The sequence below is a fragment of the Callospermophilus lateralis genome, chromosome 11 (genome assembly GCF_048772815.1).
Source record: "Callospermophilus lateralis isolate mCalLat2 chromosome 11, mCalLat2.hap1, whole genome shotgun sequence".
NCBI classification, from domain to species: Eukaryota; Metazoa; Chordata; class Mammalia; order Rodentia; family Sciuridae; genus Callospermophilus; species Callospermophilus lateralis.
This window is the reverse complement of record NC_135315.1, coordinates 36,717,737-36,735,363: the sequence shown is the minus strand read 5'-3', so window position 1 is coordinate 36,735,363 and position 17,627 is coordinate 36,717,737. Positions and strand designations below refer to the sequence as shown.

Below are 17,627 nucleotides of genomic sequence, written 5' to 3'. Positions count from 1 at the left end.
TTTGAGATAATCATGTGATTCTTGTCTTTAAGTCTATTGACATGATGAATTATGTTTATTGATTTCTTATGTTGAGCCAACCCTGCATCCCTAGGATGAAACCCACTTGATCATGGTGACTTATCTTTTTAATATGTTTTTGTATGCAATTTTCCAGTATTTTATTAAGAATTTTTGCATCTATGTTTATCAGGGATATTGGTTTGAAGTTTTCTTTCCTTGATGTATCTTTGTCTGGCTTTGGTATCAGGGTGATACCAGCTTCATAGAACGAGTCTGGAAGGGTTCCCTCCTTTTCTATTTCACGGAATAATTTGAGGAGAATTGCTCTTAGTTCTTCTCTGAAGGTCTGTAGAACTCAGCTGAAAATCTATCTGGTCCTGGGCTATTCTTTGTTGATAGGCTTTTGATAACATCTTCAATTTCATTGCTTGAAATTGATGTGTTTAAATTTTCTATGTCCTTCTGATTCAACTTGGATACACCATATATCTTTATAAATTTGTTGATGTCTCCAGGTTTTTCTATTTTATTGGAGTATACAGTATCAAAATAGTTTCTGATTATCATCTATATTTCAGTAGTGTCCCTAGTGATATTTCCCTTTTCAACACCAATTTTAGAAAGTTGAGTATTTTCCCCCCTTTCTTGTGGTTAGCTTGACTAAGGGTTTATCAGTTTAATTTTTCCAAAGAACCAACTTTTTGTTTCATTGATTTTTTGAAATTTTTTGTTTCACTTTTATTGATTTTGGCTCTGATTTTCATTATTTCCTGTCTTCTAATGTTTTTGGTATTGATTTGTTCTTCTTTTGCTATGGCTTTGAGATGTGATATTAGGTTATTTGTTTGATGACTTCTATTTCTTTAATGAATGAGCTCAATGCAATGAACTTTCCTCTTAGAACCACCTTCATAGTATCCCAGATATTTTGATATGTTGTATTGCTATTCTCATTTACCTGTAAATATTTTTATTTCACCCCTGCTTTCTTTAACTATCCACTGATCATTCAATAGCATATTATTTAGTCTCCAGGTGTTAGAGTAGCTTCTATTTTTTTTCAAATCATTGATTTCTAATTTTATCCCATTATGATCTGATAGAATGCAAGGTATTATCTCTATATATTTTTTTGTATTTGCTAAGAGTTGCTTTGTGGCCTAAGATATGATCTATTTTAGAGAAGGATCCATGTGCTGCTTAGAAGAAAGTGTATTCAGTAATTAACAGATGAAATAGTCTATATATGTCTGTTAAGTTTAAATGACTAATTGTAGTTTTGAGTTCTATAGCTACTTTATTTAGTTTTTGTTTGGAGAATCTACTCAGTGATGAGAGAAGCATGTTAAAGTCACCCAGTATTATTGTGTGGTGGTCTATTTGCTTCTTGAAATTGATAAGGGTTTGTTTGATGTACGTAGATCTTCCATTGTTTGGGGCACAAATTTTTATGATTGTTTTGTCTTGTTGATGTATAGTTCCCTTAAGCAGTATGAAATGACCTTCTTTGACCCTTCTGATTAACTTTGGCTTGAAGTCCACTTCATCTGATATGAAGATAGAAACCTCTGCTTGTTTATGGGATCCATGTAAATGATAGGTTTTTTCCATCCTTTTACCTTCCGTCTGTGGATGTCTTTGACTATGAGATGAGTCTCTTGGACACAGCATATTGTTGGGTCTTGTTTTTTTTTTTAATCCAATCTGCCAGTTTATATTTTTTGACTGATAAGTTTAGGCCATTTATATTCAATATCATTATTGAGAAATGATTTTTATTCCCTGTCATTTTGATTTGTTTCTGGTTTTTAATTTGACTTAGTTTCTCCTTTGATTGACTGTTCTCTCCAGTGTAGTTCCTCCCTTTGCTGGTGTTCATTTTTATTTTCATTTCTTCTTCATGAAATATTAAGTATGTTTTGTAGTGCAGGCTTTGTAGTTGTGAATTCTTTTGACTTTTGTTTATTGTGGAAGACTTTTTTTTTTTCATTGTCAATTCTGAAACTTAATTTTCCTGGGTATAGTATTCTTTGCTGGCATCCATTTTCTTTCAGAACTTGGTATATAGTACTCCAAGATCTCTGCTTTGAGGATCTGGGTTGAAAAATCAGCTGAGATCCAGACTGGTTTCTCTGTAAACGTGACCTTTAATTTTCCTATGGCAGGCTTTAAAACTTTATCCTTATTCTGTATCCTAGGTATTTTTATAATAATGTGTGGGTCTGTTGTAATTTTGTATATTTGGGGTCCTATCAGCCTCCTTATTTGATTTTCCATTTCATTCTTAAGGTTTGTAAAATTTTATGATATTATTTCATTGAAAAGATTGCACAATTCCTTTGGTTTGTATCTCTGAGCCTCCATCTATCCTGATAAATCTTATATTTGATCTTTTCATGTTATCCCATATTTCTTGGAAGTTTCGTTCATGGTCTCTTAACATCTTTTCGCCATGGTCTCCATGGTAGAGGGAACTCTCTCTATCATGGTCTCCATGGTAGAGAGGACTCCCCCCTCAAGGGGGGAGGTCCCTCTAACCTGGGTGTTGGGGGTAGGTTGGTGATGCTTTTAGTTGAATTTTAAATTTGTTTTATTGATTCTTTCATTTCAAGGATCTCTGCTTGACTTTTTTTTTTTAAGTATCTCTCTCTACTGAAGTGAATTTTGCTTCCTGTATTTTCTTTCTAGTTTCACTCCTTACATTGTTTACCTCTTACATCAGTTTAACTGTGAACATTCTAAACTCCTTCTTTGACATTTCTGCCACTGTGGTGTTGATGGATGCTGTTATTGAAGTATTTTGGTTTGTTTGGGCATTTTTTTCCCCTTGTTTTTTTTTTTTTTTTCATGTTGTTTGTGTGTCTACCCATCTAACAGTCTGGATCTGAGGCAGTAGAGTTTCTACCCTGTGTATTTATAGTGTCCCTGAAAGTTTCCAGAACCTCACCATTTGGGAGTACAAATAATAACAGCAACCAATGCAAAAAAATATGTGGCTTAAAACCAAATAGATCCTGCTATGGTATCTACAATGTTAATTGTCACAATAAACAGAAATGATGTGATTAGTAATTGCCTACAGTAAAAACAATAAGTTTGCAAAAAGTGTTTAGAATTTCAAATGGTGACCAGGGAGAGAAGAGAAGTGATGTAGAATGTGATGATTATGAGGGAGGAGAAGATAAAATAGGAGTAAAAAATTAACAGAAGAGTGAAATCACAGAAAAGATTGGCTATTAGCAGAAAAAAAGAGAGAAAGAGAAAAAGAAAAAAAATAAGAGAAAGAGAAAAAAATATGTAAAATAAAAAGTTAAAAATAAAAGAATACAAACAAAACCAAAATATACTAATCAAACATCCTAGTCCTCAAAATACTGATTCATGAAAAATAATTACCTTCAAAAAATATTAGAGGGGCTTAGGTTTTGACTCAGTAGTAGAACACTTGTCTAGCATGTGCGGGGCACTGGGTTTAATCCTCAGTACCACATAAAAAAATAAAATAAAGGTATTTTGTCCAATTGCAACTAAAACAAAAATTTTAAAAAAAATGTTAGAAACAAGAAAAAAGAAAAATATGAATACATATAAGTGTTCACGAACCATTCATGTCACAATTCAACAAAGAAAAGAATAAAGGAAAAAAAAATCTTGATGAAAAGTTGAAAAGTTAAAGAACTTTTTTCCACTTGAGTTCAAAAGCTTCTTGGCTCCCCTACTCAGCAGTGTTTGGTGGGATGGGCTGGAGTGTGATGCCTGCTTCACCCTCAGGGTGGGGTTGCTAAAGTGTGAGAGGAAATGCTGTAGGTGGAGCTCCTAGAGGTGGGTTGTAGGCTTAGGTAGTCTCCAGGTTTTTCACTGAATGGTGATTTTTTTTGAAGACTGTAAATCAGTGCACCTCTAGGACCCAGGAATTGCTGGTTTATGCTGGGAGATTGCACCCCAGAGGTCTCCCCTGGGTTCCACTCATGGAGTATAGGAGCCAATCCTTAGTCCCTCCATCACCCATGGACCCCACATTTTTGGTCTGTCAGGTTAGTCTCCAAACTCAAGCACTCCCACCTCTGCCCTTTCAAATTCCTGGCCTGGCGCATCTCTCCCAGCTGGTCCTGCAAGTGTCCAGACTGGAGGGGGAGATAGGGAGCCAAGTGAGTTTCCATGACCTATATTCTCCTATGAAAACCCTTCTCCATGTTTGGTTTTCTCCTGGTCACTTAGGCACACTCTATGTCATGCAGTGTGGGTTTGCCAGACCTGTATTTCAGGCCAAGCTTGGGTTTGCCAGGAATCAGCTCCCCCACTGCCAACCTCATGCATGGCTGCAAAATGATTCCTTCCTCCCCGATGGCCAGGAGAGATGGTGGCTTCTTTCCCACACAGGGACATTGCACAAGGACGTTTCAGGTTGGTAGGACAGTGACTTTGACCTCTGATCTCTCTATCTCAGACATACCTCCTAAAAATGTGGGTTCCTTTAATTCCCTTATCCCTCCACTTTGTTTGTGGGGGAGGGGGACCGACTCTAGCAGGCACTATCACCACCAGTGGTGACAGTGGCACCAGGGATTTTGTCCTTATTTTATTATATTCAGCCACCTGAGTCCCTGACCCGCTTTGAATATCCAGAATTAATTCCCAGAAAAGTCCCCCTCCACCAGCCTTTTATTTTACCTTTTATTTTGAGAAGCTGCCTGTCTGCTTTCTTGGTTTCATGCCATGGAGCAGCCAGAGAAATGACCTTGTCTATTCTGCCATCTTGAAAAACCTCTTAGCTTTTAACTTTTTAAACTCAATATTTTGAATAAAAATGTTTTGAATAAAAAATTGCATACTCATACTTAATGAAAGTCAAAGGTAAAAGAATGGAAATGAGAAGTGGAGATCTCCATTTCTTAAAAGTCATATTTGCCAGAGGAAGTCTATAATAGATATATGAGAATGTAGTTTGTCTAGTTAGAGATATACTTACAGACTGTATGTTCTAGATATAGTTGTTTTTATTGATATCATGGACACTTTTCATCTCAGTATATTTACATCAGTGGTACTTAATTGTTTTCAGTGATTTCATTTGTTGTATTGTTATACCATGATTCCTATTTGAAACTATTCCTCTTTGAAAGAATATTTTTTTTCCTTGGTTGTTTTTACAAATAAAGCTACAAAGAACAAATGTGTTCTACAACTTTATAAATACAGGTGTATATATATTTGTGTTTCCAGAGAGTGCTTCTTGACATAGATTCCTAGAAATAAGATAGTCTTATGGAAGACTTAAAGTTTAAAAATTGCTGAAAACTGTGTCATTACTCTCCAAAACTTCTGACTAAAAAATCTTTTTTAAAAAGTCTTTTTTTTTGTTCAATAAAATAGTGTTTTATGTTGAACTTTCTAGAATATGTGGCTATAGTTGTGATCATTTCCTTTCTGCTGACATTCTCCTTCAGATTTTCCTACTCCCCCAAACCCCACCGTTTTTCCAACCAGAGTTTCTGGTTTTGCCACAAAAACAAGAACAGTGGAACTACCAAAATTTTAAGACTGGTTTGTTTGCAAAATTTTTCATTACTGTTTCACACACAAATGAACACAGAAATGGTAAATAACATTCTATAAATATTTGTTGGTTGATGGTTTTGGAACAAAGTTTTTTTTTAGAAGAAGACAAACAACTATTCCCTTACACTGCTAGTACGTGTCAACCACTGGGTGATTGACGGGGCTGCGGGGAGGGCGGTGTGTGGAGAGCATCGTGGAGTCAGAGAGTAAAGAACACCTGAAAGCATTGCAAACTTTAATGAGGCTGAAGAAACCAACAGTTATGTTAAGAGTCCAAGATGGCAACCAGCCCATAGTAGAGGTGGGTTCAGGAGCTGAAGGAAGAGTCTCAGGGCTCGCTCAGGTCCCTGCTCCCTAATCTACCCAGAGATACAACTGGTTTCTTGTCACTTCTAAATCACTCAGGAATTCAGTTCTGAGATCAGTGACATACTTGACTTGCTGAACTTGACACCGACCTCCAGCCTCCTGGTGAAGAGAGAAGTGGAGACAGATAGAGTTATAGGAATTGAGAGAGGGTGTTCCAGATCTCACACTCCTCTACAGCCCCTCTGCCTTAGGAAGCTAAGCTCAGGTTTGGTCCACTTTTTCTAGAATCCCTAGACCTTTCTAGAATGACTTGGGGGGTTTCTTCAGACAGCTTTTCCTCCTCTGACATCCTCCTTTCTTCCCTCTGCCAGAGGGGCACCTCCTCCCTCACTCCCTATAGGTCCCAGGCCAGACCAGAAGACAATGTGATGGCCTTTCCTTGAGTTCTGCATCAAAAGATGGGGACCTCAACGGTCAGGGTGCCCTAGGATGACCTTCACCCACTTACTGATGCCTTTAGAGGCTGCTCCCACTCCACTCCTGTGGGCAGCATCCTTACATATCCTGCCTCTTTGCAGAAATGGGCAGGAGGACCTGCTCTTATTTGGCACCGGCTGATGGTTTCATAATAGTCACCTACCCATTTGCCGGAGGTCACTGGGGGATCAAAGCAAAAGCAGCCGATGCTTGGGGCCCTGAGCCAACTCTGAGGGAAGGTGGCAGGCAGGGCCCGAGTCATTTTCCACTGGAGCAAATAAGCCTGTTACTTCTGGCCAGTGATAAAGTCAGAAGAAAGGAGGTGAAGATGGCACTCCTCAGGGGTAAGGAACTGGGGGTGAGGGGAACTGGAAGGAAGCTGGAGAATTCTTGGGTCACCGTTTTCTACCCTCTACTTCCTTTTCTGCTTCATCTAGGGTTGGTCTCTATCTCCCGCGGCAGGAAACACCACTAATTGAGCAGTCTGCCTCTCATTCCAGCTCTACTGGGGGAACTTTAAAAAGAGACTCGTTTTTCCAGCAAGAGATCCACTTTGTAAATCTTCTGTGAATGGGAACCGGGGTGAGTTAGTGACTCAGCTGATCACTGGGAAGAAAGTGTAGCTGGATTCTACCCTCTTGAAACTTGTTCCATTTTCCCATTTCCCTGATAGGGCAAGACCCAACCCTACCCTGAGGTATAGAGAATGTAGCAAGTTTTTGGAAAAGAAAGAAAGAAAGAAAAAATAAAAGATGCCTGAACAGAAAACCCAGGGCATTTTGAAAATCCCTTGGGAAGTCCTGTTTCCCTTGAGGACATCCATCCACTTGGTCATATCTGACCCAAGCCAGACAGTGGGGGAACTACAATAGGTAGACTCATGGGAGGGGACCCTGGAACAGAGGGGATGGTAAATAAAGAGGACATCCAGGGCTCAAGAGTGCAGGAAGAATGAGGTGGGGCCGGGCACTCTTGTCGCCACCCTCCTCCTGTGGTCCAAGCCGTGTCCTCTTCTTTTAATAGATAAGCCCTGGGCCACAGGGTAATGGAGACAGGGGTGGCATTAGAGGAAGTTATTAAGCACAGTGATGTCTTGTTGACTTGCACATGCAAGGAGGGTCTTGGGTAACCACAGGGCCCACGGTATTTGCAAGAACAGTTCAAGTGCTCATTTGCTTTGGGGCTGTTTATGGGGAAGTGGTTTCCCCATCGAGAAGAGGTGAGATATTGGTGTCATCCCAGGACCACACTTAGCTCATTCCTTCTCACTAGAGCTCAGTAGTCATAGTTTCCCCTGGCAGAGCAGAAACTTCTGTGCTAGTCAACAGTTGTTTTAACTGCACAGATGTGAATGTGCTGCGATGCCAGAGTCCTGGGCAACAGGAGCCAAATGCAACCACACCCAGGTGGGCAGAGCTGCATTATGAAGCCCGGATGGTGGGAGTGAGGGGAGTACAGCCAGCTTTCAGACATCTGCTTCTTGAAGAGAGATTCATCAAGGACCCCAACGTGCACTCACCAAAGGATATAAATATGTATTCAATTTGGGTGTTAATATGCATAAGGAACGCCAAAATATTCTTAGCCTTTGACCAAGAAAGTCCATGTCTAGAATCAGTTTCCTATGGAAAGAAGTCTTATGCTTAAGAACATTTGATCTCCAGCATATTTACAGCAATTTAAAATTAGATATGATTTAAATCAGTTGCAAGATGAAAATGGCTAGGAAAATTATATTTTCACTTGATTGACTATTAGGCAGCCTTTGTGACATGAGAAATGCATAGCTTTTAATGATGTTTCAAAAACCCAAGATGTAAATTGGATTATTTTAATCAAGACCCACCCAGGATCTGGGGATATGTTCAATCTCACAAAATGTCTTCCGTAGATGCTGGTCCCAGGAATGAGGGGGAATCAAAGCTGCAGGTGTGCTGTGTCCCCTCTTAGCTGCCCCTTTGCCTATCCAATACTGAAGGACTCCTCTTTCTTCCTCAACTTGGTTGAATCCTTGTTTTAAGATTCCCCTCATTTCCCCCTTCCACCTTCTGTGTGGATGGAGGAGGTGGGTGGTCAGTTCTGCCCCACTTCATGTGCTCTAGAGTGGGTGTGAAGCCTTGATACCATGAAGAGCTCAGTGTCTGTTTAGCTCAGATTTGGGTCATATATATTTATGGGGCAAAAGAAAATGCATGAGTTAGCCTTCTTAAAAACCAAGTAATTCAGGCGGTTGGAGGACTAAACAGGAGAGTGAAGGAGAATTGTTCCTTACAAAGTGTTGCCACCCTTCATAGCTCAAGAAAAAGATCATCAAGAAAAAGACAAAACACATTATAGTGAAGATGTGTTTTTCTTGACCTGAATCTGTTCTCCATCTTTACTAATACCAGAAAACCACACTTCCCTCCCTAATAATTCTCAAACTTTTTGTGACATTCTCAAAGTTTTTGTGACATTCACTCAACCCACAGATCCAAGTATGTGCCCTGATTAACTTAAGCACAGCTATAAAACTCATCTTCATAACCACAGTGATTGGATAGGAACTGAGTTTCTAAGTCAGTCCAAATCTGAAAGAACATAAATGCTTTTTTGCAACAGGAACATGGACTCACGTTTCCCTTTTATTCATTCATTCATTCATTCATTCATTCTAATTAGGTATATATGACAGCAGAATGCATTTTGATTCATTGTACACAATTGCAGCACAACTTTTCATTTCTCTGATTGTGGGGCTTGGGATATAGCTCAGTTGGTAGAGTGATTGCCTTGCATGCACAAAGCCCGGGGTTTGATCCCCAGCACCAAAAAAACAAAAAAACAAAAAAAACCCAATTATTTCTCTGGTTGTACATGATGTAGCATCACTTCCTATGTGCAGTCAAACAAGTACCTAGGGTAATGTTGTTCATCTCATTCCACCATCTTCCCTGCCCCCATGCACCCTCCTCAACCTCCCTCCCCTTTGCCCAGTCAAAGTTCTTCCATTTTTCCTATGCCTCCCCCGCTCCCCATTATGGATCAGCATCCACTTATCAGAGAGAACATTTGGCCTTTGATTTGGGGGGATTTGCTTACTTCACTTAGCATGATAGTCTCCCACTCCATCCATTTCCCTGCAAATGCCATGATTTTATTCTCTTTTAATTCTGAGTAATATTCCATTGTGGATATTTATCCATTCACCTATTGAAGGGCATCTAGGTTGCTTCCATAGTTTAGCTATTGTGAATTGAGTTTCTATGAACATTGATGTGGCTGCATCACAGTAGTACGCTGATTTTAAGTCCTTTGAGTGTAGACCAAGGATTGGGATAGTTGGGTCAAATGGTAGTTCCATTCCAAGTTTTCTAAGGAATCTCCATACTGTTTTCCAGATTGGTTACACCAATTTACAGTCCCACTAGCAATGTATGACTGTGCCTTTCCCCACATCCTTGCCAATATTTATTGTTGTCTGTATTCTTGATAACTGCCATTACAACTGGCATGAGATAAAATCTCAGAGTAGTATGATTCACGTAACACTGATAAGTGCTAACTCTGACATGGAAGGATTATTATAATTGAAGAAAAAATTGGTAAGATACCTTGTCCCTGAAATGCCCCTTTCCATTGCCAAGAACTTAGCCAAGTTAAGGGAACAATAAGACCAGACCCAGACTGGAAGTTCCGGATAAAGTCTATCTCGAAGGACAACGACTTTCTCTTCCTCACATATTTGCAAACAGGGCACACCAGTGGTATCTGTGGAAGCTGTTTTCTTGCATGCACTCCAGCTTACCCTTCTGATGCTGGTCATATACGACACAAAGTAAGCTAAGCTAATGACGTCACTGCTTCTGTGGTTTGACTTACAAACCCCTTTTCCCTGTGGTAACTGGTGTGGAATTGAGGGCATCGTGGATAGGGTAAGTGCCTCTCTGCCAGCTGGCTGCCACTGGACAAGGTGTTATGAGGGTCAAAGGAACTGTTTTCTTGTGAAACACTGTCAGGGACAGAGGTGCTATCTGTCCAGTCTATTGTCACTGGACTTTCTGGAGTAGCATTATGAGGGATGGAGGCGCTACTTAGCAAAACACCACGTGAGACAGAGGTGTTATCTGTCTAGCCTGTCACCACTGGCCCTGCCCCGTAAGCATTTTTTAGTAGACCTTCTGTCTCACACTCCACCTCCAGGTGTTTTCTTTGATCTCTTGGCACCCCAACCCACTAGCACAACTGAGCTACTGAGAGCACAAAGGGAGACCCAGAAAAAGAAGACAACAGAAACTGTGGGATCCCATGGGGCTGCTGCATGATCCCTTGCTTGGGGCCAGCGCCACATCTGTACCCTTCAGTCTTGGGGCCACAAGGTTCATGTACTCAAACCTTTGAATGAGATGTACTTGTTTGTGTTCCTCCTTGAAACTGTCAATGCTCTAAGATATGCAGAGACCTGGACCTGTTCAGAGATACTGGCTCTGTTAAAAGTCACAGGCTCCGGCTGAAAGGTGGAATGGAAAATAGGAGGTCACCACCAGGACTGGCTTTTAAACTTTAGGGTGCATCAGAACCACCTGGAGGCTTTTTACACATTGTTGGGGCACACTCCCACAAGTCTGGAAGGGAACTTAGAACTTGCTTTTCTAGCATATTCCTTAGGTGATGGGCGTGCTGCTGTCCGGGCACTACTTTTTGAGAACTACCATCATTCTGTGGCATTGAAGTTGCTGGTTGAATTGTGACCTGTCATATTTTGGTGCTGAGGCCCTGTGCCAAATACCAAGGCTTCAGCATTAAGGAATTTTTTAGGGAAGATTCTAAATTTTGGAATTTAGTACCTACTTCTTACATTCACAAATAAGGTTCTTTAAGATAGAGTTTAGATTACTTTGAAATGGGCTCATCTGAAATCAGAAAAGGAAAATAATTCAGCTTTTCTGATATGGGCCTTTACAATCTGTTGACTGAGAACCCAGTAACCTGGCGACTTGCAGGGCTCTACATACAGAATTTTCTAGTCTAAGATAAAGTTTCTCTGAGCAGACCCAAGGAGGTGAGAGACGTAGGGGATACACCTGGGGTCCAACTGCAGACCTGACTCGCTCCTCACCCTTTCCTGTGGAATAATTATCTTCCTTACTTAAGATACACAATTAGCTCTTGATGAAGGTACAAGAAGGATGTAACTTTGGGCCTCAGGTCAAATATTCATGACCTCCATATACAGTCCCATACTCCATAGAGTGAGATGTGGCTCCACAGGGCTCAGGATGGAGCTCCAAAGCTCTCCCCAGGGGCTGGGAGGTAGTGGTGACTATAAGTCTGGGCTCTGTGCTAGAACATGCACATTCTCAATCCGGGCTAAAATGCCAGACCTATGACTGGACTATCCCTCTGCTTGCAGTTACCTAGCTCATGGATGGATCAGAAGCAAATACAGTAGAAGCCTATTATCACTGAAAGGGAATCACATTGCCAAACAAACCACAAGACCAGCCCCCAACAGTCATTGATTGCTCAACAACTAAGGAAAACCCCAGGCTCCTAATCACCCACCCCCCACAGGAAGTAAACAGCCCCCAGGAAGCAGGTTCCCCCTCAATGCACATCTCTGATGTCTCCATGGGGGACATTCCCCCAGGGAGGAGAGCTTCCAAGGTGCCTGTGCAGCTGACCAGGGATCTCAGAGTCTTGACTCTGAAATGTCTGAGGAACTGGTTCCCTCCCTGTGCAGTTCCCTGCTCCTTTTGCCCTAACAGAGGTCTTTATTCTGTGTACTTTGTACAACACCTGACTTTAGGGAATGTTGGACATGCTAAACTTCTCATGCAGACGTAGGTTTCTGGACCTCGAGAAATAGTTCGGTGCATTCAGAGATTTTTGTATGACCCCATTTTTTTTTTTTTTGAAAGAAGGTGACATCTTCAGTGTGTTGATGGGAACAAATGCTGTACCTCCTGTTCTGCTGACAGTAACTCCACGCTTACCAGGAGTGCAGATGATAATGGTGTAGGAGAGTGGGCCCCTCATAATGGAAGGGAACTGTGAAATGTGGCAAGGGAAAAGTTGTGAGAGTGTGTGTGTGTGTGTGTGTGTGTGTGTGTGTGTGTGAGAGAGAGAGAGAGAGAGAGAGAGAGAGAGAGAAAGAGAAACGAAAGCCTCCATCATAAGACAGTGCTTCTATTCTTCATTCTCATTATATAAAAGCCATCATGGCATCAAATCTCCATAAGCCAGGTGAGCTCTGTCCTTTTGGTGTCAACTCAGGATCCCAACCAGAGAGTGGCTCCAACAGAGGGACTAGCACACATCAGATGGGAGGATAAGGTGAGACCAGAGAGATAAGCAATCCAACTTATTGAAAAATAAATAAAAATTTAGAAAAAAATGTACTCTAAGCAATTACAGTTAGCTATTTGAGGTGCATCTTATCCAAATATTTACCTAGATAAATATATATGTATATATGAATTTTTAAGATAAAAGCAAAAATAACATGTATAGTTCTGTTTCACATATGTAGAGTGTATATGCATACAGTAGATGTAAGTGGGTACACGTTTTATACTTAATATGATGGACACACTGCATAGACAGAGGTGTGTGCAGAATTGATAGCAGAATATTCCATGGATGGGCATCTTAATTCCCTTCTTTTTTAATCCCCTACTGTTGTTTCCTTTTTATTTTTTTTTCAACTAGCCATGATGCAAAAAAACAACAAAAAAAATATCCTTGTGTCTACCTATTCCCATTCTTTGGAAGTGTTTCTATAAAATAGATTCCTGAAAATGGAATCAGAAAAAAACAGCAGTTTTTGTTTGTTTTTTTTGTTTGTTGGTTTCTTTCTTTGTAGTGCTGGGGATTGAACCCAAGGCCTTAGTCAAGCTAGGCAAGAGCTCTACCACAGAGCTGCATTCCCAACCCTAATATGTATGTTTTAATATTTGCTAAGTAGTAGTGTTTTATTAAACCTCAAAGTGTTTGATTACTATGATTCTAAATAATTTTTGTTATACCAGGGACTGAACTCAGAGGCACTCTGTTACTGAGCCACATCCCTAGCCCTATTTTGTATTTTATTTAGAGACAGGGTCTCACAGAATTCCTTAGTGCCTTCCCATTACTGAGTCTGGCTTTGAACTTATGATCCTCCTGCCTCAGCTTCCTAAGACGCTGGAATTACAGGCGTGCGCCACCATGCCTGGCTTCTAAACAATTTTGGATACAAAAATCAGATTATTTGGAAGATGAAATAATTGAGGCTCATAAAAATTAATCCAGGTTTGATTTCTACATATCTTTTGAATGTCCCCTTCTTCGGAAGAAAGGACCCTAGCTCAGTGTATATTTCTTGAACTTATAACTGCAACCCAAGTAATCTACCTGTTAAATAACTTACTTTCATAGCAAACCTATAAACAGAGTTCTGCCTCAGACTCCCAAGATGCTGGAATTACAGGCATGTGTTACCAAGCCTGGCTTCTAAACAATTTTAGATCAAAAATCAGATTATTTTGAAAATGAAATAATTGTGACTTATAAAAATTAATACATATTTGATTTTTACACATCTTTTGAATTTCCTCTTCTGAAAAAACGACCCTAGCTCAGTGTATATTTCTTGTACTTATAACTGCAACCTAAGTAATCCACCTGTTAAATAACTTACCTTTTATAGCAAACCTATAAACATAGTTCTTCTCCACATAGAGCCTGATTTCCATCTCTCCCCTAACAACATTAGCCATTTATTTTGTGGAGTATGGTTTTTAGAGAAATAATATATGGTATACCTATTACCCCCATGCAGATATACACCACATTTGGGAAGGAGTGCTGAATCCTGCTACCTAAGTCAGTGTTCTTAGCCACTAACCTGCATGCAGCACTCCTGGTAAACTTGATAAAAACATCAGTTCTCAGGTTCCTTCCAGAGCATTCTGGTGGGAGTGGCTTTTGAACTTTTGCATGTGATTTGAGTATAGGTAGATCACACCTGGGGAAATCACTTGGGCAGTGTTTAATAGCACATAGTATGTAGTTAAATGAAGGTCTAGTTTGGGAACTCAGTTGTGCCTTCTACATGCAGTGTGATCTTGGACAAGTTGCTTACCCTTCTTGAGCCCAGATTTACTTTTCTGTCAAATGGGCATGTTAATAGTACTATGTAAGCTATATTATTGCATTAGTAGGATCGAATGAATGATATATATAAAAAGCACATAGATTTGAATAAGCCTCAAAAACATTAGCAATTTCTTATAAACACAGCTTTATCATAAGCAATCACTACAGAATACTCTGCCTAATGGTAACTGAGGGATATGGAAATGACAACCCTCAAAACAGTGTGGACTGACAGGAGGGAGGGAGGAGGAAACCATCACATTGATGACATTGATCCTTTCCCAATACATCCTTTCTCAGTGACAAGACAATCCCTGGGAAGGAGATATCACCCCAAGCCTAAAATGGCAGTCTCTGGGAAGAATCCAAAACATTGATCCTTCCCCAAATAGATCTTTTCTCAGTGATAGTACAATAGATCCTGGAGAGAAAGAGATAAGTGCTGAACTCTGGACCCTCCATCCTTGCCTTGGTAAATACAAATTTCAAATTCTCACAACCTGTTTCCTGAATGTCCAAACTGATATGTTCTGATAAAGTCTTCAATGGTTAACTCATCTCCCAGTGTGTAACCTATATAAACCTGTACCTCCCCCATGATCAGGGCCATTTTCCATCCAGGGAGTGAGTCCTCTGATGCCTGACTCTTCTACTAACTAAAAGGCATAGCTGGTCTATGAAGTCGGCTCCCATACTGGTTATTTGTACATTAACTATGGTGCTAAAAATCATTTTGGTTGATTTTGCTTATGGTATCCATTCAAGAAGGGAATTTTCCTACAGCAGGTACATTAAGAATTACAAAATGTCTGTAGCTTGGAATATTCCAGAACTGCACCTCCCGTGGAGTAACTACAGTAGCTCTGTTCTTCTCCCCCAAGAACTTCCATGTCACACCTTCCTATTTGCCCTTATTCCTCTTAACCAGTGATTCTGATTTTTCTGGACAAACAAAAGCAAACTCCATGCCAGTTTTCTTTTAAAAAGTGCATCTTTATTATTTGACAAGGCTGGACACAGCTCAGAGCCAAGGAGCCACTATGTGTCGGTCAGTGCAAAAGGACCCACTCCATATCTGTCAGTTTGGTGGCTTTGATACCATGTCTGCCTAGAATAAGCTGATGATAGCCACTAGACTGTCACCAGTGTGAGCAAAGCGGGAGGGGATGAGTGTCAAAGAACTTGTCCTGGGATCTTTTGGAAGAAACAGTCACAAAAGGAAACGAATATAAAAATAAATTACAAAAATTAAATAATATAAATAAATAAAATCTAAGTTCAGAGTGAGGCTGTTCAGCAACAACCAGCCACAGGAGAGGTGGCTATGGAGTCACAGGGATGCTTCCAAGACTCAGGCCCCTGCTCCCCACAGGGCCCATGGAGGTCATTGGGCTCCTTGCTGCCTCCAGGCCACTCAGGCATTCAGCTCCAGGTCAGTGACATATTCCTGGACCCAGTTCTCACTGGGGTCAGCACACACCTGCTGGCCTCTCTTGGTTAGGAAGCTGTGGGGAGAAGCAGAGGATCAAACACTGAGGAATCCTATAGGGATCTGGGGCCCATGGTGGTCCCTTCATCTCACCCCCTGCCCTGGGCAGCTCAGAGAGGCTCTGCCTATGTTACTCCAGAGAGTCTCTCCCACCAACTCAAGAGTGTCTCAGGGTACCCTGCCACCTCCTTCTTCCTGTCCCTCCTCTCTGAGTTGGGGATCCCACCTTCCCGACCAAGTCAGGTCACATTTAAGAGCTGAATCCTATATACGTGGCCTGTCTAGGGTTGCTCTCCTGGCCTGTCTCTGCCCGTGTGGGGCTGTCCTCAAGGGTGGGCAGGGGAAGTGGCACTTACATGACACCTGGCTGGGAGCACTGGCTGCTGGTCTCAAAATAGTCCGCTATGAATTTGCGTTGAATCTGCCGGGCCACGTAGGAGAAGCAGCAGGCCGTCGGGGAGTCCGCACCCACTGTGGAGAAAGGGACAGAATGAGTCCAGGTCATCATCCAGAAGGAAAGGCCACCAGCTGCCACATCCTCAGAGGCTGAGGAAGAGCCCTGCGCAGGGTGGGGACTGGAGACCATCCTCGGGAAGGCATTTGGGCATTTCTGCCTAGAAACCTCATGTCTCTGTCTTCCTACTGTCTGTTCTCCTTGCTTCCTGACTCTTCTTTGTGTGACTCAGAAAACCAAGCAGCCTATTCTCCTCTCTTCCTTCAGGGAATTCTGTTTGGTTCAAGATGTCACATCTCAGCAAAAAGAGAGGTCTGGGCATCTATCTTAAGATCCAGGGGGCAGAGCTCCTGGGGAGGCCAGGAGTGAGCTGGGGAATTGAACACATCACTGGGAAGGAAGTACCCAGGTCTGGATTCTGCCTCTTGCAAACTCAGTGGTTTAGGGCTCCATTTTTCCCTGCCCCAACCCTGACTCTCAGGACTGGGGACTAGGAGAGCTAAGATCCCTTGTAAAGGTGAAAAGTCCTTAAGAGAAAGCTCAAGGTGCTTTGTAGCCCTTTAAGAAGTTTTCTCTTTTCCCCTGGGTTCTGGAGACCACAAGAAGAGATTGATGTGGTCTCCCCAGGGCCAGAGTGTGGGGACACCCGCCACAATAGGGTGGACTCACATGGTGCAGAGAAGACCTGGTCGCAGAGAGCCATGGTGCAGAGGAGGACAGCGAGAGCAGCTGTGGAGACCTGCATGATGTTCAGTGGATGATGGAGTGTGGTCTCAAGTATGAGCAGATCCAAGAAGGGCCTGGGTCCTCCCTGCTGCCTGTGTCCTTCTGGCATCTGAAGCCATCTGCCCTTCTCTTTATAGGCAGCCCTGGCGGGTGGGGAAGTGGAATCTGGGGGTGCATGGGGAAAATTTTAAGCATAGCAATGTTGTCATGATGTTACACAATTTGGGGTCCTTGGTGACCACAGGAACTCAGGATATCTAAGAATAGCATCTCTGAGCTGTAGATCTCAGCTCTAGACTCATGACTTGCTCTGTTTTTTCTTTTTTTTTTTGGGTGGGGGAATGGTTTCCCTGTGAGAGAGAGGAGACGAGTTTGTTTCTGCTCAAAGCTGCTATTAGCTGGTCCCTCTCATAAGCACTTATTTATGGATGACCTCACCAGTGCCGTTCCTTTCTACAGAATTGAAACTCAGTGCTTTCTCAGTCTCTATAA

At 41.6% G+C, this 17,627-nt stretch overlaps 1 protein-coding gene across 1 annotated transcript; it reads right to left on the bottom strand.

The window, feature by feature from the left end:
- Nucleotides 1-15,880: 15,880 nt before the first annotated feature.
- Nucleotides 15,881-17,224, bottom strand: LOC143409785 (C-C motif chemokine 3-like 1). The gene is made up of 3 exons (XM_076870293.1): nucleotides 17,079-17,224; nucleotides 16,312-16,426; nucleotides 15,881-15,971 (listed from the first exon to the last, which is right to left on the bottom strand). Exons 1-3 carry the CDS (start codon nucleotides 17,152-17,154, stop codon nucleotides 15,881-15,883), a joined length of 282 nt encoding a protein of 93 aa, XP_076726408.1. The 5' UTR covers nucleotides 17,155-17,224.
- Between the last annotated feature and the right edge of the window lie 403 nt (nucleotides 17,225-17,627).

Bases quoted from the DNA above. Each gene is read 5' to 3' on its own strand.
- LOC143409785 (XM_076870293.1), bottom strand. From the start codon at position 17,154: ATGCAGGTCTCCACAGCTGCTCTCGCTGTCCTCCTCTGCACCATGGCT. The intron at 16,427-17,078 runs GTGAGTCCACCC...CTTTCTCCACAG, and splicing joins CCAGGTCTTCTCTGCACCAT to TGGGTGCGGACTCCCCGACG. The intron at 15,972-16,311 runs GTAAGTGCCACT...TTCTCCCCACAG, and splicing joins TGCTCCCAGCCAGGTGTCAT to CTTCCTAACCAAGAGAGGCC.